Source organism: Callithrix jacchus, chromosome 6 (genome assembly GCF_049354715.1).
Source record: "Callithrix jacchus isolate 240 chromosome 6, calJac240_pri, whole genome shotgun sequence".
NCBI lineage: Eukaryota > Metazoa > Chordata > Mammalia > Primates > Cebidae > Callithrix > Callithrix jacchus.
The window spans coordinates 77,541,551-77,564,185 of record NC_133507.1 but is presented as its reverse complement, the minus strand read 5'-3'; the positions used below and the strand labels follow the sequence as shown (position 1 = coordinate 77,564,185).

Sequence of the window (22,635 nt, the reverse complement as noted above, 5' to 3'; positions counted from 1 at the left end):
ACTGGATACTTTCTGACCTTTTTGTCGAATAGAAAGGGAGTCTGCCAAAGAGACAAGGTATCACCTTTGCTAAAATGCAAGTCTGATTGTTCAAAGCAGACCATCTCACATGTCCCAACATTGAATTTCGGAGTTTCCCTCCTCTTATCTAACCAATTTGATGTTTAACTGACTTCTTTGGGTATTGATTTAATCAGATACTCGGAATTGAGAGAAAGACATGAAAGAACCATAGTGGTATTCTTTGGTCTGCCTGCAGGTTACCCAGTTGGAAGCCTGCTGTGGAATATGACATCTTTTCTCTCTTTTTTTTAACAGAATGCTATGAACCTACCTCCTGACAAAGCCAGGTTACTGCGGCAGTATGACAATGAGAAAAAATGGGAACTGATTTGTGATCAGGTAAGAAACAGTGACACTTTCTTTTATGAAAAAAGTAATGAAAGGAGATCCAGTGTGAATTTTATGGTATGTCAATTATATCATAATTCAAACCATAATTTATGGTTATGAATTATGGTTTCAGCTATAGATTTTCAGTCTAAAATATTAATGCAGATCTCATTTGTGAAATCTTAAAATGATGACTGTGGGGTGGTGTTGATATCTAACGTGCAGAAGGACACCCCTGTGCCCCAATGCTGTGTGCACAATGTACTGGACACAAACATTTCTTTTTAAGCATATAATATGGATATAGTATATGTTATTTAGGATACATGTTATAGGCAAGGTACAGAAAATGATAGATAAAGAAATTGTTTTCCAGGCCGGGCACAATGGCTCACGTCTGTAATCTCAGCACTTTGGGAGGCTGAGGCGGGTGGATCATGAGGTCAGGATTTTGAGACCATCCTGGCCAACATGGTGAATCCCCATCTCTACTAAAAATACAAAAATAGCCGGGCATGGTGGCCAGTGCCTGTAGTCCCAGCTACTCAGGAGGCTGAGAGAGGAGAATCACTTGAACCTGGGAGGCGGAGGTTGCAGTGAGCCAAGATCACCCCTATGCATTACAGCTGGGTGACAGAGTGAGACTCCGTCTCAAAAAAAAAAAAAGAAATTAATTTTTAAAAGAAACTATGAATGTGTGTGTGAGGACCTACAGAGAAATTATTTCAGGTTTCAGTTCCATGAAAAATTACTGTATGAACATGGTGAATCATGGAACTGGTCATTGTTTTCCTTGGCTGCTAAGATGCTCAGAGCCAGATTTGTGGCCTGAGCCACACATTTGGTATAAATGCTTGTAAGAGGCCATTTATACCAGCTGCACAGTATTTCAGTGACTTGTGTTTTACCAGCCACATCCATGGCTTCATCTAATTTTTCCTGCCCACATTTTCCCTCCACACTGATTTCCTCACTGAAAAAAACTTATATGAAGTTGTAAACTTTTGTAAATTATCATTTTGAACAAGATAAATATAAAAGAATATATCAGCATTACTTGTGAACAAAGATTATTCTTGCATTGCTAACTAAACTGAAATGTTCTCTATGCTGTAAGGCATCGTGTAAGTTGGTGCATTGAATCTGTTCTGCTTCTCTCTAAGGAAGCAAATATGGAGTGTCACAATAAATGCTTTCTCATGGCTTAACTTTATCATGAAGTGGCAGTTCATCATTTAATTTGGGGCACCAACTTCTTCATACTTCTGTATGACTGCATTAGTCTACCACTTTGTTTTGTAAGTGTGTATTTAAGTGTGTCTCCCTCAAGAGTAAATTCCTTTAGGATATGGGCCTCTAACAGCTTGCTCAGTGCTTGAAACATGTTTATTGAAAACGTGTTGAATGAAAGAAATAATGGCTAAGTATGGAAGACAGTGGAGAGGAAGCTTGTATTATTGGCAGAGAGGGCAGAAGGGAAAAGGCAGGTGAAAGAGGTGGGCTGGAAGACTAAGCAGAAGTTTGCTGTTTCCATGAACTTGTCACCTTCCACCTTCCTCTACTTGTCAGTATGGTTTGCTTTTGGTAGATGAAAGTAGTTCACTGCTCAATTCTAGGAATTACTTTAAAGAGAGAAGGAAACCATTTTTAAATGTAATAATTCAGTGATACTAACACATTCATGTTGAAGATAAACATTTTTTAACATGACTGATGCTGATAGGAATAGAGAATAAATTCCAGAAATTCTGTCCCAAATTTAATTAAGATTAAATCCCAAAGAGCTTTCTATAGTAACAGTATTGCCGAAATACCCCTTGGTTCTTTCCTGGCTTAGTGCATAAATATAAAGATGACCTGAGCTTCTAGTGGGTCTCAAAGGTTAAAATCACATGGAAGAAATGTCTAACTAATTCTGGAGGGAGTGGGGCTATGGAAGCCACTAGCATACCCATTTCTGTGTTAAAGCAGGTGAACTGAGTTCCCATGAAGGCATTATTAATTTAAGGACTCTGTGGGGACACAGAGGCAAATTTTGTGGTGTGAGGGAAGAAAGCTGGAAATGTCAGGATCTTTTGATAACTACAAGTAAAACTCCTCAAGCTACCTAGCTGTAAGAGCTCTTTCAGTGGTGTTTATACTTATGGAAAGAGAGAAAGCCCCTTCCTCCCTCTCACTTGTGCCTCAATTTTTGGTGTAGACCCTGTGCTGCACATTTTCATTTTGGAGTTTTGACCATTTCCCATAAGTTTAGAGTGGGTACTATGGATAAATGCTGCTTTAGGGGGTTTAGAGATCCTGGATGAATTTAGATTTTAGATCATTTATATCTGGAAGGGTTGTTAGAGACCATTTGTCTGAAGCCACTCTGATTTTACTTTTTCTATCAGAAAAGTTAACACATGCTTGTCCAAGAAAAAGGAGCGTGTGGAGTAAAGTGCAAGTCCCTTTGCCTTTCCTATCTGTTCCCCATGTCCCTTATTTTATAGTTGATGAAACTGAGGTTCACAGAGCCTAAACGACTAGGTCAGTGCCAAGGCCACCTAGATAGTGAAGTGAGAACGTCTATTTCCATACTCTACTCACCAGCTTTTTCATTTGTTGCCTATTATACCAGGGACCCGGAAGCAAGCCACTGAAGCAAAGATTGTAGTAGGTAAGGGTTTCTCACTAAGGTTTTGTGCTGTGGCTGCTGAAGTGATTTAGGGTGAGCCTATAGCACTTACAGGTGGTGGGTCCATAACTGTGCCTCTGCTGGCTGATCAAGTGGAAGTGGTTAGTCAAAGAATTCGGGACATTGGAGATGCCTAATGAGGATGAGTGTAGATCCCACGAACATATAATTCAGTCCAGAAGCTGTTAGAGGTGCCACCACTAAGTTGGGTTATAAAAGCTTCCTTCTGGGTTTGCTGGTGCTGAGGGTATGATTGGTCATTTTCTCTGGTGATTTTGCACCTGCCTCCTAACGGCTGGCTGTTGCTTTGCATAGTAGCCTTGGGGAAGGGACCAAGGAAAGGGCTCCCTTGGTCACAGAACATCTCCCCTTTCTTTACTTGTATAAAGTGATAGGGGAGAAGGAGATTAAAAAACAAAACAAAAGATGAGAGTGAAGAGGTAGCAGGAAATTGTAGCCACTTAGCCTGAGCTTCCTGTGTTAAGCATTTCAGGGAGGTCAGACTGCAGGTTTGGCATGGGTCCTGATCCAGGAAAGGGGAAGCCGTCTGCTGCCACTCAGCCAGAGCTGAGCCAGGCCAAGTGGCACTAAGAAGCCACATTATTCCCATCGTGGAAAGTGATCTCTTGTCTTTTTCCACACAGCTAACCCATACCATGTACATATATTTAATCATTAAGAATTTAATTATTTTTTAAACCCTTTTCTTGTTGTCTAATACTATTTCTTTAAAAAAGACAAGTTTCTTACTGGAGAACTAGCATCAATATTTAAGCCAGTTTGCCATTGGAATTACATTTCCTAAAAAAGTAAAGAGCAAATACATCTCCATGGTGTGTGTGTGTGTGTGTGTGTGTGTGTGTTTCAATTTTTTTTTAATGTTCATATTTTTATGAGCCAGTTAAAGCTCTTCCCTGCCTAGTAAGCAAGTACTGTGGAATCCTGATAAATTATTTCCCGTGGGCCATTCCAGGTAAGGAGGGCTTGTCCTTGAAGCGTCAGGGGTAATAAATGAGTATGACAGTGGTGGCATTTTTATAGCCTACTTTGGTGTTGGTGGCTGGTGTGTTAGAGTCATTTGAGCTAGTGTTGGAAGAGCAGAGACAGTGAAGAAGCTGAAAGAAAAGATGGTGATGCCAGCAATAACCTTTCCCTGGCCCTTTCCCTCCCTTTGCTCCTAGACTTCAGATGCCTTTTAGCCCCTATTTCCCAAGTTCCAGGTTTTGATTCTACATTTAGCTACACTCACTCCTTTCTGGCTTCTCACTCCCAGCTGTTGGGATAGCAGACAGCCATTTCTCCCTCTCCTTTTCCTCCGTTCCTTCTATCCTCTGGCTAACTGACGTTTTTACTATGCTTAATCTATTAAATTGGGTTATATTTTTACCATGTTTCCATAATTCTGTGGTATGATTAAATGCTAATTTTCAAATTGTTAGATTTTTGTGATCTGTTTAATTTTTTTCAAATTTTATGTTTGACCCTTAGTTTTCTCTTACATTTTGATAGTGAATCTTTCCCCTCTATACATTCATTCTTTTGGTTGTGCATTAGTTAGATTTTTTTTTTTTGGTATTTGTTTTCAAGTTTTTTTTTTTTTTAATTCAGTATGCACCTTATAACATTTTTCTTAATATCTCCTGTTACCCAGTTGATTGTTCTCAATTTTCCTTAAGATGTTCTATCTAATTTGCTCAATTGAGAATCTTGTGCAGGATCAGTCACACATTCTATTTGGCCATTAAGTTTCTTAAATCACTTTAAATTGGAGTAGACTTTTGTTTATGATACTCAGATAGTGAATATACTATGCAAGCCCTCTTATAGGAAAGTTTCATTTTCTGCAATTTACCTGTTTCCTAGGGGTGTCTTAGCTCCTGAGTTTCCTATTAACTAGAATTTAGATTTAAAGGCATTACAGATTGATGTTGAACATCTTTGTCAAGAATATAATAGAAAAATAACGTCTGGTTATCACATCATTAAGTAAGTTTGGCCAGTGGATCCAGTGACAACTTGATGGCCCCGTGTAACTGTGCTTTTCCCCTGTACTGGAGAGAATTCTGCTTGGTGTTACTTTGGCACCATAAATATGTCCAGTTATGTATCAACCTTGTACCTAATGGATTTGAAACCAATTGATAATCTTTTGCTGAATCAATTTAATTACAAGTTGGAAAAACATGATTTTCTAATCCCCCTTTCCTTCTATTAATACATTAATCTAGTAACTAGAGCTTTCAACTGGATCTTGGATTATCCTGGAATATAATTATTCCTGGAATTTTTCCCCTCGATTACCATTTTTTAAAGTAAGAATTTGGGTTAATAGATCCCTCAAAAGATGACCAGCGGGTTTTCTCTGGCCTCCTTTCTTTGAGCATCACTGTGAACTCATGAATTTTCATGGAATCATCCCTTCCCTCCCCTCTCCTCTCCTCCCCTTCCCTCCCCATTTTTCTCTTCCTTTTTTTTTGAGATGAAGTCTCGCTCTGTTGCCAGGCTGGAGTGCAGTGGTGTGATCTTGGCTCACTGCAACCTCTGCCTCCTAGGTTCAAGCGAGTCTCCTGCCTTAGCCTCCTAAGTAGCTGGGATTATAGGCAGGTGCCACCACACCAGACTAATTTTTGTATTTTTAGTAGAGACGGGGTTTCATTATCTTGGCCAGGCTGGTCTTAAACTGCTGACCTCATGATCCACCTGCCTTGGCCTCCCAAAAGTGCTGGGATTACAGGCATGAGGCACTGTGCCCAGCCAGAATCATCCTTTTTCAATCAACATGATATTATTTTTGAGGCTCATATGATCACTTCTTTGATTTAAATGGGAATCCCTTGGTGCTGGTTCTTGTGTCCGTATCACATGACCCTATTAATCCTTGAGAGCTTGTTTTATGGTATGAAAAGGATCTCTTAGTATTAACTTGTATGTTCTTTGCCCAGGCCTAGAATAAGTCATTTCTCCAACGATCCCTTTTCTTTTTAGTGGGAGGTAGTATTAGAGATGAGGATGTGAGTGCAACAGGTTTTCATAGCTGCGGAGTGAATTTTTTATTTATTTATTTATTTGAGATGGAGTTTTGCTTTTGTTACCCAGGCTGGAGTGCAATGGCGCAATCTCGGCTCACCGCAACCTCTGCCTCCTGGGTTCAGGCAATTCTCCTGCCTCAGCCTCCCGAGTATCTGGGATTACAGGCACATGCCACCATGCCCAGCTAATTTTTTGTATTTTGAGTAGACACGGGGGTTTCACCATGTTGACCAGGGTGGTCTCGATCTCTTGACCTCGTGATCCACCTGCTGCGGAGTGAATTTGCTTCTCAGTGTAAGTTTCTAGATCTTGAAAATACAGATTCAAAAACTTATGAATTCAGTGTTTTCAATAAATTTTTATTTTTGCTTAATCTCTTTGATTTTTTTAGTTACCTTTCTTTTACAATGAAATGTTTGATTCCTAACATGATTTATCCTTTTCTATCATTTAAAAACTTTTTAAACAATGCAAGTATCATTACTACCTAAAACATTGCTGGCTAAATTACTGACTGCGGTATAAGGTTTTTTTGTAGTTTTCTGTGCTCCAAATGGTAGGGTAACGAATATATGCTGCCTTAGCTTCCTACAGCTGCGATAACAAATTACCGCAAATTTGGTGGCTTACGACAACAGAAATGTGTTCTCTCACAGACCTGGAGACCAGAAGTCTGAAATGAGGCTGTTGACTGGGCCTTGTTCCCTCCCAAGGCCCTAAAGGTGATTCCTTCCTTTCCTCTCTTCTGGTGGCTCTGGGTGTTCTTTGGCTGTGGCTGTGTAAATCCAATCTCTGCCTCCAGCTTCACCTGGCTTTCTTTTCTCTGTGTCTTCTCTTGTCTTTTATGAGAATTGTTCTTGGATGTAGGGCCTACTTGAATAATCTGGGATGATCGCATCTTGAGATCAACTTCATGACATCTGCAGAGACCCTTTTTCCACAGATGGTTATACTCACTAGATGTTGGGGAAGGAGGTTAGGACATGGACATATCTTTTGGGGTCACCATTCAATCCACCAGAGACACTAAGATGTATAATGATTCACATAGTAAGGTTTTAATTTACATAATTTGGTTGGATATTGTTGGTCTTTGGGAGTCAAATCTAGACAATCAGGGACCCAGGTGAGGCTATTTTCAACATGTAGCTTCAGTTTCACCCTGCTAGTCCAATCTTTCCAAACAAGGGGAGAAAGAACATGCAGGTGCACACCTGGGAAGTCTTTGGCCAGGCCTGGAAGTGGCACATGTCACCTGCATCTTATTTTATTGACTAGGACCCTCAAAAAATGATGAGAAATGTAGACTAGCTGAGCACCCAGAGGGAGAAGAGAATGTTTGCTAAACAGCAATTGCTAGTCTCTGCCACAATTCCCAATTTTGATAGTCTTATGGTTCATTTGTTTTAGGTTATATTCAGTATGAAAACTTGCTCTTACTTATGTATTAATTAATTTATTCATTGACTAGGTATTTAGTTGTATAGTTGAGGGAAAGGAAAGAGTGACGTGAGACAGAGTGTGGATCTGAGTTTTCCTTCCCAAGTGAGTCATTTCATATGTCTCATATAAGTCAAGGGAGAGACTCCAAATGCTTAGTAGTTCCAGTTTCTTTGTCCCGAGTTCCAGCAATATACCAGACAAGAATTGGCTATGGGACACAGTTATTTTTGCTATACCTCAGAGAAAAACAAAAACAAACGAACAACAACAACAAAAAAAGCATAGGCATTTTGTGTCTTTGCTGTTTTCTGCTTGAGATTTTGAAGGGAGTTTTCATTTTCTTGAGCTCTCCAAACCGGAGGAAAGGCACGGATTTAATTGCTGTTGAAAAGAAGTCAAGTTACTTTTCATTTCCTTCCTGAAAGCAGTTTTCTTTCGGTTAAGAGACTCTAGGTCTCTGATTCTTTGATTCTAAAACACTGGAGAAGAAATCAAATAGCAGATGCCAACTGAGAATTGTATATTGAGCTTTTGGAGTTTTGGAAAGTTGGGTCTGAACCTAGAATACTAGAGAGAAAAATACTAGAGAGAAAAATGCTGGCCTACCCTACAGAGATTGGGGTCGGGGGAGAGAAAAAGGGAGAAAGGTAGTCAGAAAAGGAGAGGAAACAATTATCCTTTTAAAACCATCCTTTTTGGTGGCTTGATATAAATACTGTGTCAGAAATGCTGTTTGGTATTTGTTGCCAGAGCTAGACACTGATGGCTTAGTCCTGTTTGAAACACTAAGGCTTTAGAAGGAGCAAGATTAGTGGGGAGGGAAAAAAAGAAAAGAAACTTTTAGGCTGTATTTTGCCAAAATGTATATCACAGTGCCTGCTTGGTAATACAAATGGAATTGTAGATCCCCCACTTTTACCCCACCTTTTAAAACTGACTTAATTGCCTGAGCTGGTTTAGACTACTTGGTTGTGTTGCTTGAAGTAAACTTTATCATACCAATTACTTTTATAAACTTGGGACACTGATGTTGATCTTTGACCTATCTTTTAGGAAATCATTGCTAAGCAAATTAAAATGACTTATTAAGGCAGGTTAGCAAAAAATTTCTACCAAGTGATACAGATACTATTTTATGTTATTTCAGCATTTGGCCGTTTAACTCATAATGTTTGCTTGTGGAAGGCTATTTTTGCTCACCTTTCATGCACACACAGTAAAGTGGCTTTCTAGAAGTTGTGCAGCAAATGGTTGAGCTGAAACTAAGACTGAAGTCTACTGATGCCTGGTTCTGAAAAATTTTATGTTTAAAAACGGCTTCTTGAGAAAACCACCATGCGATTGTAGCTTCTCCACCATCAAGCAATTAAATGATTAAGTTCACCTTGTGAAGAGTGATGTGCTAGATACTAAGACCATCATGCTTCAGAAAATGTTATGCCGAATGTTTCAAAACAAGGTTGAAAAAAGATTAAGACATATACTTAAAAGTAAACTACAGAAGATTAAATAATAGAAAGCTCTCAGTCCAGATACATAATCTTTCCTGGTTGCCTGCAGCATTCTTGATGAACTTTGAAGGAAAGAAAGAGTTTAAAAGAAGTCATTTTCTGAAGTCATTGAGGAAATTGAGGTGTCCACAGTCTTTATCCCTGCTGCAGAAGTAAAACAACATTTTTATTTATTTGGTTAGCAGAAATACAAGGTAAATTGGTTTTGATTTCTAATGATACTGTAGGTATTTGGGAGTACAGTAAAATAGGACAATGAATTAGAAATATGGTTTGGGTTTTGTAAGAAACAGCTATACGCAGGGAAGAGACTGTATATCCTCCATCAGCATGGTGGATACTAGCTGTGGATAAGCTTGTAGCAGCTTATATTAGTTTGTAGCAGCATCTTTAGGTACTAGAAATATCGTTATATAGATGTTTCTTACCTGTAAAGCCACTGTTGCTTCTCTTCACAATCAGTTTGACAACTCAGTTATTGATATGTGCACCCGTATTTTCAGATAGAGTATAACTTCAAGTCAGTCTAAAACCCTGTAAGATGAACACATCTAACTGGTTGGGTGTTTGCTTATATATCTTTGTCCTCAGCAGTGACCCATTTAGAGGGACTTCCTATTTTCCTTATCTGCTTATCCTTAGATCATATTTGAAAGCTTGGCTTAATGACTAATTTTGACTATGTGGGTCACAGATTGAAACTATTATTTGCTTAATCATGGGATCTGAAGATGAAAAGAAAGAATGTGGGACTTATTAGAAGGAGTGTTTGTGTTCATTATGCTAAATGTAAAATTAAGATGTAAGTTCTTTTTTTTCTTTTTGAGACAGAGTCTTGCTCTGTCACTCAGGCTGGAGTGCAGTGGCTCAATGTCGGCTCATTGCAACCTCCCCCTCCTGGGTTCAAGTGATTTTCCTGCCTCAGACTCCCAAGAAGCTGGGACTACGGGCGCCTGCCACCATGCCCAGCTAAGTTTTGTATTTTTAGTAGAGATGGGTTTCACCATGTTGGTCAGGCTGCTCTTGAACACCTGATCTCAGGTGATCCCAAGGTGTTGGAATTACAGGCGTGAGCCACTGTACCTGGCCTAAGATAGAAGATCTAAGGGGAATGCCTACAGTGGGATTATTGGAGCCTGGGTTTCAGATTTAGGTCTTCAAGTTATTAGCACCTGTTATTTCAGTTTTTATGTTTTAGAAGGAGCATATTTATGTATCTAGGAGAATGGGATGTGGTTAGGGGTGGGGTGAGGTACAGAATTTGGATCAAGATAGTGAATTAAGCAGATACGAAGTGACAGTGAAGACGAAGTCATGGTTTGAGGTATGGAGGTACATTTAGAGCCTGATAAAAAATTGTAATGCAGTTCCCATAATTTTTAATTATTTAAATAGAATTATGAATGATGTTTTGAAATAGTAAAACTAAGGTTTATAGGATCCCTTGGAGTACTTTATTTCTCCAAAGAGTATTAATTGACAAAGATGAGTATTTGGCCTGTCTCTGGTGCATTTCTTCTTTATTAGGGCAAGATAAATTTTTCAGGAAAGTTGTGCTCAGTAACAAAGTAAATAAATAAAATATATCTAAAATTACTTTGATAAACTGTTTTTAATCATTTTTATTGAGGTCCAGTTTATATGCAATAGTGCTCACCAGTTGGGTTTTCCAAAGTGGCTAGACCATTTTGCATTCCTACCAGTGATGTAATAGAGTCCCTGTTGCTCCAAATCCCATGAACAGTCTTTTAAAAATTGTCAGTCTTTTAAAATTCTAGCCATTTTTATGGGCATATGGCAGTATCTCACTGTGGTTTTAATTTGCATTTTGCTAATGACTAATGATGTTGAGCATCTTTTTCTGTGCTTGTTTGACATTTGTATGTCTTTGTTGAAGGATCTGTTCTGTTCCAATCTTTTGCCTATTTTATTTTTATTATTATTTTTTATTTTTTTGAGATGAAGTCTTGCTTTGTTGCCCGGGCTGGAGTGGAGTGGTGTGATCTCAACTCATTGAAACCTCCACCTCCTGGTTTCAAGTGATTCTCCTGCCTCAGCCTCCTGAGTAGCTGGGATTACAGGCATCTACCACCATGCCCAGCTAATTTTTGTATTTTTAGTAGAGACAGGGTTTTGCCATGTTAACCAGGCTGGTCTCTATCTCCTGACTTCAAGTGATTTGCCCGCCTCAGCCTCTCAAAGTGCTGGGATTACAGGTGTGAACCACTGAGCCTGGCCCCTTTTGCCTAGTTTTAAAAAGTGGGTTCTTCTGGAGGCAGAGGTTACTGTGAGCCAAGATCGTGCCACTGCACTCCAGCCTGGGCAGTAGAGCGAGACTCTGTCTCCAAAAAAAAAGAGTGGGTTATTTGTCTTAGTGAGCTGTAGAAGTTTTAAACAACATTCTGGATACAAGTCTTTATCAAACAAATACTTTGCAAATATTTTATTAGCTTTTGTCTTGCTTTTTAGTATTCATAACAGTATCTTTTGAAGACCAAAAGGTTTTCTGATGAAATTGAATTTCTTATTTAATTGGCTCATGCATTTTGTTTCCTAAGAAATTTTTGTCCACCCTCAGGTCACAGAGATTATCTCTTAGGATTTTTCTGGAAATTTAACAGTTTTTTTCTTACGTTTTACTCTATGATCTGTTTGATTTGTTTTGTTTTGCTTTTATGACAGAGTTTCACTCTGTCACCCAGGCTACAGTGCAGGGGTCTGATCTTGGCTCACTTGCAACCTCCACCTCCTAGGTTCAAGTGATTATCCTGTCTGAGTCTCCCAAGTAGCTGGGACTACAGGTGCATGCCAACACGCCCAGCCAATTTTTGTATTTTTAGTAGAAATGGGATTTTACCATGTTGGCCATGATGGTCTCGATCTCTTGACCTCATGATTCACCTGCCTCAGCCTCCCAATGTGATCTGTTTTGACATATGGGATGAGTTAAGGGTGGAGTTTCACTTTTTCCTCATCACTCTATCTATCTATCTATCTATCTATCTATCTATCTATCTATCTATCTATCTATCTATCTGTCAACCAACTGTCCATCCATCCATCTATGCTTCTATATATATCTGTTCCTCCAACTGTTTCAGCATAATTTATTTAATAGTGTTTTTTTTTTTCATGAACTACCTTGGTATCTTTGAAAACCAATTGGCCATATACGTCTGGGTCTGTTTTTGTGTTCTCTATTCTGTTCTACTTGTCTATATTTTTATCCTTATGCCAATATGTCTCTGGTTTGATTACTGTCTTGGAATTAGGTAGTGTCAATTCTCCAACTTTTTTCTTTTGCTGAATTATTTTGGCTATTTTAGTTCCTTTGCATTTTAATATAAATTTTAGAATCAGCATATCAGTTTCTAAGAAAAACAACTTCCAGAATTTTGGCAGAAGACGCATTGATTCTGTAGATCAATTTCAGTAGAACTGACATTTATACAATATTGACTTTTCTGATCTATGAATGTGGTATCTCTGTTGGTTTAGGTGTTTTTAATACCTTGCAGGAATTTTTTGACATTTCTAGTAGTATTCAAGTCTTACACATATTTTAAAGTTATCTCTATTATTAATTTTGGTGCTATTTTAAGTGATCTATTTTTTAAAATGATTCCAATTTTTTTGTTCTTAGAGGAATACTGTTTTTGAAAAACTTCCCACCACTTCATTTATGCCTTTATAGAAAGAGATGGTTTATGTTATATCACTGTACTTACCAAAAGCCAGTTTTATAATTAAACTCTTTATATATAATTTTATGGCTTCTGTAATAGAAACAACTGCCTTGGATAAATGTTGAAGTTTAGTATTCTGAGCTTGGTTCTTATGTTTAAATCTGTGTCTAAATTAAAGCAAGTGGTAAGTGTAGGATGATTAAGATCTGATGACTTGCTCTTATTTTCAATTGTTCTGTTGACAAGCATGCTTTCTTTGCATGTATCAAACACCTCACACCACTTACTGATTTTAGTGGAAAGCAGCTTCTTTCTGTAGCTCCTATGCTACTTGCTTTACAGTTTCACTAACAAATGTTGTGGCCTTAGTAAATATTTCGGTTCAGTTTAAGTTAGCTAGCACCTATTGAAGTAATGATAATTATACACACAGTTTGTACACTGTTTGAATTGAGGCCAGTGGAGTTTCAGAGAAGCCAGTTAATATAACTGTATTCAGAAAAGCAGTTCTTAAAATTGGAGCTTGTAATTTAAAAAAAATTCGTGAGTAATTGAAAAACATTAGTGATCTTGAATTGCCTAATGTTTCTACAAGAACTCTTAAGGCTTATTTTGTCTTTTTTTTTTCGTGATCAGATTTTGAACTCTGTTCTTCCCCAACCCCCAATGTTTTATTTGTACAATACATGACTATCTCTGGAGACTCTGAAAAATCGTCTGTACTTTCTTTTTGTTTGAAAGGCATTCCTAAGTAAGAGGAGTAGGATTAAAGAAACTCATTCAATATTATATATTAGAAAATGAGTTATAGAATGTTCTGGTCAGGAAAGACTCATTGAACTAGAGAAATTCTTGCTAGTCTAAATAAAGGAAAACATTTGGAAAAGTCTCATCAGAGGTTATTTTCAGTCTGAGAGCTGTAATAGAATACTTGGAAAGTTGTCCTCTTCTCTTCAGCTGGAAAATGATTTCATATTCAGAGCTGAAGAATGTTTTGAGGCTCTCCAAGAAACTATGGCTGTGGAATGAATCTGGTGTGCTGATTTTTCAAGTCTAGTCTGGTGCAGAAATGGCCAACTTTAAAAATCGGGAATGGAGAAAAAGGCACACAGTATTAATCATGCATTTTTTTCACTCTTCAAGACTCCTGATTGATTCCCTGTTGTCTGTCCTATATTCATAACCAAGTATGTGACGTCTGCTGTGGTTTGTTCCAACTATACCATTTAGATCCTTTGTGCAATTTTCATAAACTGGATTACTAGAACTCAGCTACACCTCGTGAAGTTAGTACCACATATCCTGCCTTTCTCTGCCTTTGTTCCCATGTTTCTCATCTGGAAAACTCCTCTGTCTCCTGCCTCTTACACCATCCCAGGATATTTATACACTGCCTGCCTTCCAAAATTTAATTCAAAAGCCACTTTGTCCAGGGAGGTTCCTTTGATCATCTCAGTTGGGAAGAGCCTCACCTTTCTTTGAACTTTGAGAGGATCACATATGGCTCTTATCATATTCTACTTTGTATTACAACTATGTCTGTTGCATCTCAGAGATGAGATTTAATGCTTGGCAATTGAACTTACTTCTTTTTGTGCTTTTTACAGTGTCTTCTGTAATGTGTTCTGGATAGGTGAAAAAGTAAAAAGTCTTTTTAAAGTGTTCCTTTTAGTGCCTGGAAACAGGGGACCCAAACATGTTAGTAAGATTTAAAATGTTCAGTGGCAGGGGCTTGTTTAGCAAAATGTTTTCATCCGATAATAACCAGAGGGATCCTTCTAAATAGTACCACAGCTGGCTTCCTCTGGTAGTGATGATACGAATTAGAATCTCATCTGAACTTGCCTTCTTGGCCATTTATTAGTAGGCAGAGACTTCATACTTTTTCCTCATTTTCTCTCAGTTGTCCTCACCTTTCTCACCATCCCCAACATGCTCCTATGCATACTTTCTCTAGATTGGGACAGTCCACCAGCTACTCTGAAATTTCAGAATTTTATTTTTATTTGGGGGAGCAAGGAGCATGCATTCTTTTCAGGACTTTGGTTCTCTCAGTTCTTTGGGAATCTAGGTCTATTTGTGTAAATTATTTTTTATTTGTATAAATGGTTATCTCTGGGAGGGCAAGGTATTATGGCTTACCTTGGTCCCATCTGTTTAGGGATTGACTAGTATTGGCAACCCTCTCCCCTCCCATGGCCCACCCTGTTTCACTGTCCTTGGCCTCTTCCATATTGGATAAATCATTTCTGTCCATATGCAATATTAATGCAACATTTTATTCCAATCTTCTCCCTGTTACTTGTGTCAGCATTATTTATTTTAGAGGGTAAACCCCTTGAGGATATGGTTGATGTCTGTCAGCTTAACTCTGAAGAGTACTTGGCACTAAGCTAAATCTTACAAATTAGTACTTACTAATGGTAATAGTGCTGGTTGTAATTTTGGCTCATTTAGAGACTACAGTTTGCCTACTCAGCCTTTGGAAAGGATGCCCAACTACTTCCAGCTTCCAGGAAGAAAAACATTCAAGTGTAGTGACATTGTGTGAACAAAACAATGCCCTTTAAATTGTTACTATCTAAAATGAGTTATTATAGGATCAAGATAATAAAACATTAATATTCGCATAATGATGATGACATCTAATTCATCCCTGAGGGTGTTCAAGCAGTTTATGTAGCTCTGCTAATAGACCACTGAAACAGAGCCAGTGACTGTGTGGCCGTCCCAGACAGGGAGAGAAACTCAACCATGTGTGCCGTTCATTTCCTGAAACTTTTATTTTCAGATGTCATGTTATAATTTCTTTCCTTAGCCTCAGAATATGAAGATATAAGATAAACTGGAATGGAATTGTTGTTTGATTATGGAGCTGTGTATCCAAATGTGATTTATGGAGCGGAAATGCTTATAACATGCTTGTTCTGAGTCCAGCTCACACCAAATTAACCCCAATTAATTTCTCATGTAATTGGATAGAGAAGATGTAAAAGATCAGAAATGTTTAGCTAGATGAGTCGAACGTCCAATTCCAAACCTTTACACAGAAAGGCTTTCAATGACAAACTCTATTAGATTTAAGTGGAGAAAGAGGAGGAGGACTTACAGGGAGAAGAGAAACCAAAGAAACAGTTCAGCTTATTAGAAAAGTCTGCCTGTCTGTGTCTAGTAGAAAAGGCTGTGTTGTAGCATAGCCGGTGAATTCTGTTTACTGTGACTTACCTAATTAAATTACTATGCTCCTTTCACAGTTGATCATTTAGTTCTTTTTAGAATGGTCTAGATTCCCACCGTGGGTTGCAGTAGACTTGGTCATTAAGTAAAGTCCAATAAATGTTTTCTCTTTTCCTTATCTGCAAGGCAGGTATGTGTATAGGCAGCCTAACTAACCTTCCAGGTAACCAGTTGGGAAAGGAGAAGCTAGTTTAAGCCTTAGGGGATTGGGTTAATGAGGAAACCTATGGTTATGAACGAGAGACCCAGTTGCGGCTCATCAGCAAATGTTCTTTGGCTCTGACAGGAGCTTGACTAACTTGTGTGTACTGAACCTGCTGGGGTACATCCTGTAGAGTGTGCCTGTAGTCTCTTTGTGTACTTTTATACTTTAAAAGCTTACCCTTGATTTATGAAAGAAGTGACTTGTATGTGACATTTTTAAAAAGTTTAATTCTTGGAACATTAAGGAAGATCAACTGTGTGCCAAGTATTGTTTTACATACTAGGACTCAATGAAGAATAGAGCATGTTTCCACCCTTTTAAAAATGTTTATACTATTAAGTTCAAGAGAGCATGCTTATTACAGTGTAGTGAAAAGAACAAAAATCAGAAAAACTCAGAAAACCTGTGTTTGAACAACAGAAACATTGGGAAAATACTTCAGGGGACACACAGGCACACACACACACACACACACGAGTATATGATTTCAGGTATGTCATTTAATCTTTGAGCCTCAGTTCCCTCATCTGCAAAATGGAGTTAAGATCTACTTGCCAGATGTACAAGCTTGAGTGAGCTAAGGGACCTAAGAATATGATAAACTGTAAAGCATCACTGAAAGGTAAGTTGATAATCGGAGAAACAAAAAGTACTGCCCCACATGAAAAGATAATTGTGTTTCTGGGTTTGCGTAAATGAAGTTGTTTTTAGAAACAAATCTGCTGATCATTACTGGAGAGGTGTGCTGAATATAATTGAATTCCTAACAGACTAATTTCTTAAAGTAAAATATTTGTAAGTGACACAGAAACTTAAAGAAGATTCCTTGATTCTAAGGTTTGCTCTCACCCTCTCTTTCCTCCCAAACCCCTTCCAATGCAGTTGGTTGGCTTGCTGTACCTAAATTTTAATAAATGACTCTGGGTTTTTTTCTTTGACTGCTTTTGGGGAATGATTAAAACCCCCAGAATAATGGATATTTCCCATCCCTAAACATTTCATAAAGAAAGTTTGATCACACAAAGCAATAAATGGCAGGGGTTCAGGGTGGTGGTATGTGATCAGACATTCTGAAGGAAATTGGTATTTTAAAGGCTGTTTCACATGGCTTATCAATTCATACTGATAGCTTATCATGACTAAAGAATATTTTTGTCCCCAAGAATAACATTTCTACACAGTGCGACTCAAGTTGGTGACTTAAGAAAGGTACTTATATCAGTGATGTCGAGCAAGCAGGTAACTAGGTCCTGAAAATAACATGGGATATGAAGCAATTTTGAAAGTGTGGGTGATGGAAAACTACCAACTAAAGCAGTTATGACTTTTAATGCAGTATCTAAAATTCTAATCTTTAGAGGGGAAAATATATTAATTCAAATAAACAGGATGCTTATAATCCATCCAAAGTCCTTCAAAATAAAGGTGTTGGGCAAGGTGCTGAAATTCTCTGATGTATTTTCCTACTGCTTCTGTTGTTCACATTGACTACATGAAGACAGACAGAAAAGGTTTGGTGAATTAGGTGCTGAATTTATAACTAAAACAGTGGCTCCTTTAGATATTAGACAGACAACCCCAAGTTTTACAAAAACAATTGGGGCTTTGTATTTTTCCTCCATAACAGTTTTATTTGAATCCCTGGATGTAGGCTGAGTTTTCTTCTCTCCATCTCCCTCTCCCCTTCTTTCATTGTCCCCATGAAAGTTTTATATGGGTTTTATTTAAGAACTCATACAAAATACAGCTGGGCACAGTGGCTCACACCTGTAATCCCAGCACTTTGGGAGGCTGAGGCGGGTGGATCACGAGGTCAGGAGATCGAGACCATCCTGGTCAACACGGTGAAACCCTGTCTCTACTAAATACACAAAAAATTAGCTGGGCATGGTGGCGCGTGCCTGTAATCCCAGCTACTCAGGAGGCTGAGGCAGGAGAATTGCCTGAACCCAGGAGGCGGAGGTTGCGGTGAGCTGAGATTGCGCCATTGCCCTCCAGCCTGAGTAAAAAGAGCGAAACTCCGTCTCAAAAAAAAAAAAAAAAAAAAAAAAAAAAGAACTCATACAAAATATTCCAGATAAACGAATTTTAATCCTCATCTTCCTCTTCTTTTCTGAACTGGTTAATTTGTAAGTAACGTTAATTCGTAACTCTTTGCTATTAGCAACTACGTGCAACCCATCACGCGGACGATTCTTCAGGTATTTTTTTTAGTGAGCTATTTTAAATATCTTTTGGGAAAAGGCTCCTCAGAAGTCATGGTGATCTTACTCGATAGTTACAACCTCTCCAACTGAGATTCTCAGCTTTTCCGTTCACTTTGATCCTCTTGCAAAAACTACTCAAAATTGCCAGCATCCATGATTCTATCTTCTAGAGGGTGGGTGCAAGCAGGAGTGAACTTCAGAACCTTCTTTTTTTGTCTGCCTTCTCCCCATTCGCCACAAGCTTTTTCACTGGTTCCAAGGCAGCAGTGGAGGCAGAAAGAGGACATGGGCAGACTATGCCGAGGCAGATGGCCCTGCCTGAGTTTTCTTAGAAGTGGATGTAATATGGACCAACTGGGTTTTAAAGCACGAGGCTTCCTTATTTTCTCTTTCTTGGAAATACATCATCAGTACGTTGCTCAAACAAATGGAAAATATGTGGAATATAACAACAAAGGCTAAATAAGCATATTTGAACAAGTATGAAAAAGCATGTTTGAAAAAGTAGACCTTGATCATAATTTCACTCCTAAGGAAATATGGTCAAGTCAACAGGACTAGCAAATGTGTGTAGTGGAGTAAGCCCTTCCATGTTGCCATAGTCCTAAGTAGGAAATGAAAATAAGCTGCCTTTCGTGACTGTCCAAGCTGGGGCTCACTAAATGAGTGAATGCCCATGTGTTACATGTGCTACCCCACTAAATTTTATTATGGTAAAAAACTAAATATGGTTTTTCTGTTGTGAAGATGTAGCCTAAAAAACAAAACATTAAAAGTCTCTCAACACCTGTTGGAAGGATCAAATTTAGAAACAAATACTGCATTGGCTGGAGTTAGAATTTAAGTTTGATTCCTTTGGGACTCTATATGCAGAGAAATGTGGTATTTGCTGTGGAAAAATGGAGCACAGTTTGAGTGTTCACTGATGCTAGGAATTTTTAAAATTAGAGTAGGCCATGTGCCATGGCTCACAACTATAATCCCAGCACTTTGGGAGGCCGAGGTGGGAGAAATGCTTGAGCAGAGGAGTTTGATACCAGCCTGGGCAACATGGTGAGACCTTGTCGTTAGAAAATTAGCTGGGTGGGCCAGGCGTGGTGGCTTATGCCTGCAATCCCAGTACTTTGGGAGGCCGAAGCGGGCGGATGACAAGGTCAGGAGTTTGAGACCAGCCTGGGCAGCATGGTGAAACCCCATCTCTACTGAAAATACAAAAATTAGCTGGGCATGGTGGTGCACGCCTGTAGTCCCAGCTACTTGGGAGGCTGAGGCAGGAGAATTGCTTGAACCTGGAAGGTGGAGGTTGCAGTGATCTGTGATTGTGCCACTACACTACAGCCTGGATGACAAAGCAAGACTTCATGTCAAAAAACAAAAGAAAAAAAAAGAAAAAATTAGCTGGGTGTGGTGGCCTGCACCTGTAGATCCAACTTCTTAGGAGGCTGAAACGGGAGGATCACTTAAACCTGGGAAGTCGAGGCTGCAGTGAGCTGTGATTGTGCCACTGCATTCCAGTCTGGGTGACAGAGTGAGACTCATCTCAAAAAAAATTTTTTTGAATAACTGGAATTATATTATTTAAAAGGATAATATTTATATTCTGATATCTGAGATCAGCTGTTGTCATACATGAGGTTGGAAATAATGACTGGCTTCTAGATAGCTTATCAGTTCATTTTTCTGAGCTTTTTTGTGATTATTTTAGCCCTCAGCTGGACACTGCTAAATCCCCATGGCAATAGGATCCCCCTGATTCCTTGGTGAAGTGATGGCGATTTAAAAAAAGGATTTATACACAAGACACTGATGGCACTAGAGAAATTGAATAGTTGTGAATTATTACTTAGAAACTGCTCTCAAGAGAGAACATTTGAATGAATAATTAGAAAAAGTATGTTGCTCTTTTTTTTAAAAGCAGCTTTACTGAGATATAATTTATGTACTACGGAATTCACCCTGATAATTTTTAAATAAAGGGAAAATATTAATAAGTATCCCACAATAAAACATTTCCCCCTATTTTTAAGTATTGACAATAACAAATATAGATTTTAAATAATAAGGTGATCTTTGCAATATTACTATAGTGGCCTTAAGCAGTTGATAATCGACTAGCAAGCAAGGCTTCAGTGGACCACACAGAGTGTTGTGGTTCCGTGTTGGAGGAATACAAGTTTCTGTGGGATAAACAAATGCATGCACATGCTGGCCGGTTGTCAGAGTGAAGTATCAGAAAATTCCATCGTGGAGTAGGTGGTAATCAGATTATAAAGAATTAAAGTAAGGAAATAACTTTTGGGTTGTAGGAAGAAAAGAACATGATAAAGATTTTCTTCCCCTCCCCTCTCCTCCTTCCCTTCTTTCTTTCTTTCTCTCTCTCTTTTTTTGATAGGGTCTTGCTCTGTTACCCAGGCTGGAGTGCAGTGGCACGATAAGGGCTCACTGTAGTCTTGACCTCCCAGGCTCAGGTGATTCTCCCACCTCAGCCTCCTCGGTAGCTGGAATTACAGGCACCCACCATCACACCCAGCTAATTGTTTGTGTTTTTAGTAGAGAGGGAATTTCACCATGTTACATAGACTTGTCCTCATTTCTTGATGAATCATTTTTTTTCTTTTAGAGCTGATTTAAACTTTTTCTTGTGAGAAATATAGCGTGTATATAGAAAAGGTAGTTAAGTCTGAGAACCAGCATAATAAGTGCTATAAAGCCAGCACCTTTGTAACTGCTACTCAGATCAAAAAATAGAACTGGCCTCTCAGAAATGTGTCATATTTCCCCTTTTGATTACAGCTTTCCCCACTTCAGTCCTCCAGTCATGACTTTCAGGCTGATCATCTCCAAATACACATATATAAAACCATACCTGTATATGTATAGTGTTACCACTTGAGTATGTATCTGTAACCATTAAGTATAATTTTTCCCATTTTATAAGTGTGAAGAAATGAAATCAGGTGTTCTTCTTGGCTCAGCATCAGGTTTGTGAGATCCATTCATAGGAACATGCAGTACATGGCTTGTTTTCATTGTAATCTAGTATACTGTTGTATGAACATTAATATAAGTACTTGTTCGTTTTATGGTTTGTGGACATGTGGTTTCTACCTAGGTTTTTACTGTTGCCTGTTCTGCTTTGGACATTAGGGTCTATAAAACCTGATACATATGGCATGAATTCTTCAAGGTACAGTTCCTCTATTGGCAGCATTAGCATAAAACGTCTTAGAAATGTTGATTCTTGGGCCCCACCTCTGACCTACATTCAGATATCACCTTGGAATGTATATTATGTATGTTTATTCTTATTCCAGTGACTGCCTTTGCTCAGGATACTTTTGGATCTCCCAGGTTGGAATTCATTCATGACAGCATGCACACATGTGTACACACACAGACACACTCCCACATTCCAGTTATTTAGCAATAGACTCATTGCTCATATTTGAAGACAATTAGCTTTATCAGTTTGAGTCAAATATTTGGTTAAAATAAATATTAAAAATAAAAATATAAAAGATAAATATACAAAAGAGAAAGATGGCTGGGCGCAGTACTCATGTCTGTAATCCCAGCACATTGGGAGGCCGAGGCGGGCAAATCATGAGGTCAGGAGTTCAAGACTGACCTGCCCAACATGGTGAAACCCCGTCTCTACTAAAAATATAAAAATTAGCTGGGTGTGGTAGCACCTGCCTATAATCCCAGCTACTCAGGAGGCTGAGGGAGGAGAATTTCTTGAACTCAGGAGGCGGAGGTTGCAGGGAGCTGAGATCACGCTATTGCACTCCAGCCTGGGCGACAGAGTGACTCTATCTCAAAAAAAAAAAAATTTTTTTTTGCCAACGTTGAAGATATTCAAAAGAATATGCAAAGGATTGAAGACCTGCTGAAGGAGGACCTGAACCACACTGGGCAAAGCATCATTCCTAGAGTGGAAGCTGCAGGGCCTTACAGAGAAAGCAGTACTGCCTCTGCAATTGAGCAGATGTGGGTTCAAACCCACATGTACCTGTGACCAGCAGTGCCATTCAAGAGGAGTCCTGCATTTCTTTGAACTTCAGTTTTCCTTCTATGCAAAGAGGGGATCACATAATCTATCAAGTTTCAAAACAATATTACATAATGACTGCTTGCGGGGCCGCATTCATGCTGTGGTTACATTTCGGTCATTTTTGGTAAGATGAACCTGATATGGCTGACTGTGTCATGGCTTCATACTCTTCATGCTTTTTACTTTTGTGCTTCC

At 38.7% G+C, this 22,635-nt stretch overlaps 1 protein-coding gene and 1 pseudogene across 15 annotated transcripts in view; one reads left to right on the top strand and one right to left on the bottom strand.

The window, feature by feature from the left end:
- The window catches only part of FMNL2 (formin like 2), a 323,982-nt gene that overhangs the window by 187,631 nt on the left and 113,716 nt on the right, over positions 1 to 22,635 (top strand). For all 15 annotated transcript variants that reach the window (XR_013518929.1, XR_013518927.1, XR_013518926.1 and 12 more), the window contains exon 2: positions 319 to 402. Coding sequence is in view for 11 of the 15 variants with exons in the window: in XM_035304895.3 (XP_035160786.1) it covers positions 319 to 402 (84 nt within the window). In the remaining 4 variants the exon portion in view is untranslated. The remainder of the gene's footprint in view (positions 1 to 318; positions 403 to 22,635) is intronic.
- LOC103793780 (large ribosomal subunit protein eL22 pseudogene) lies at positions 18,268 to 22,417 on the bottom strand (annotated as a pseudogene).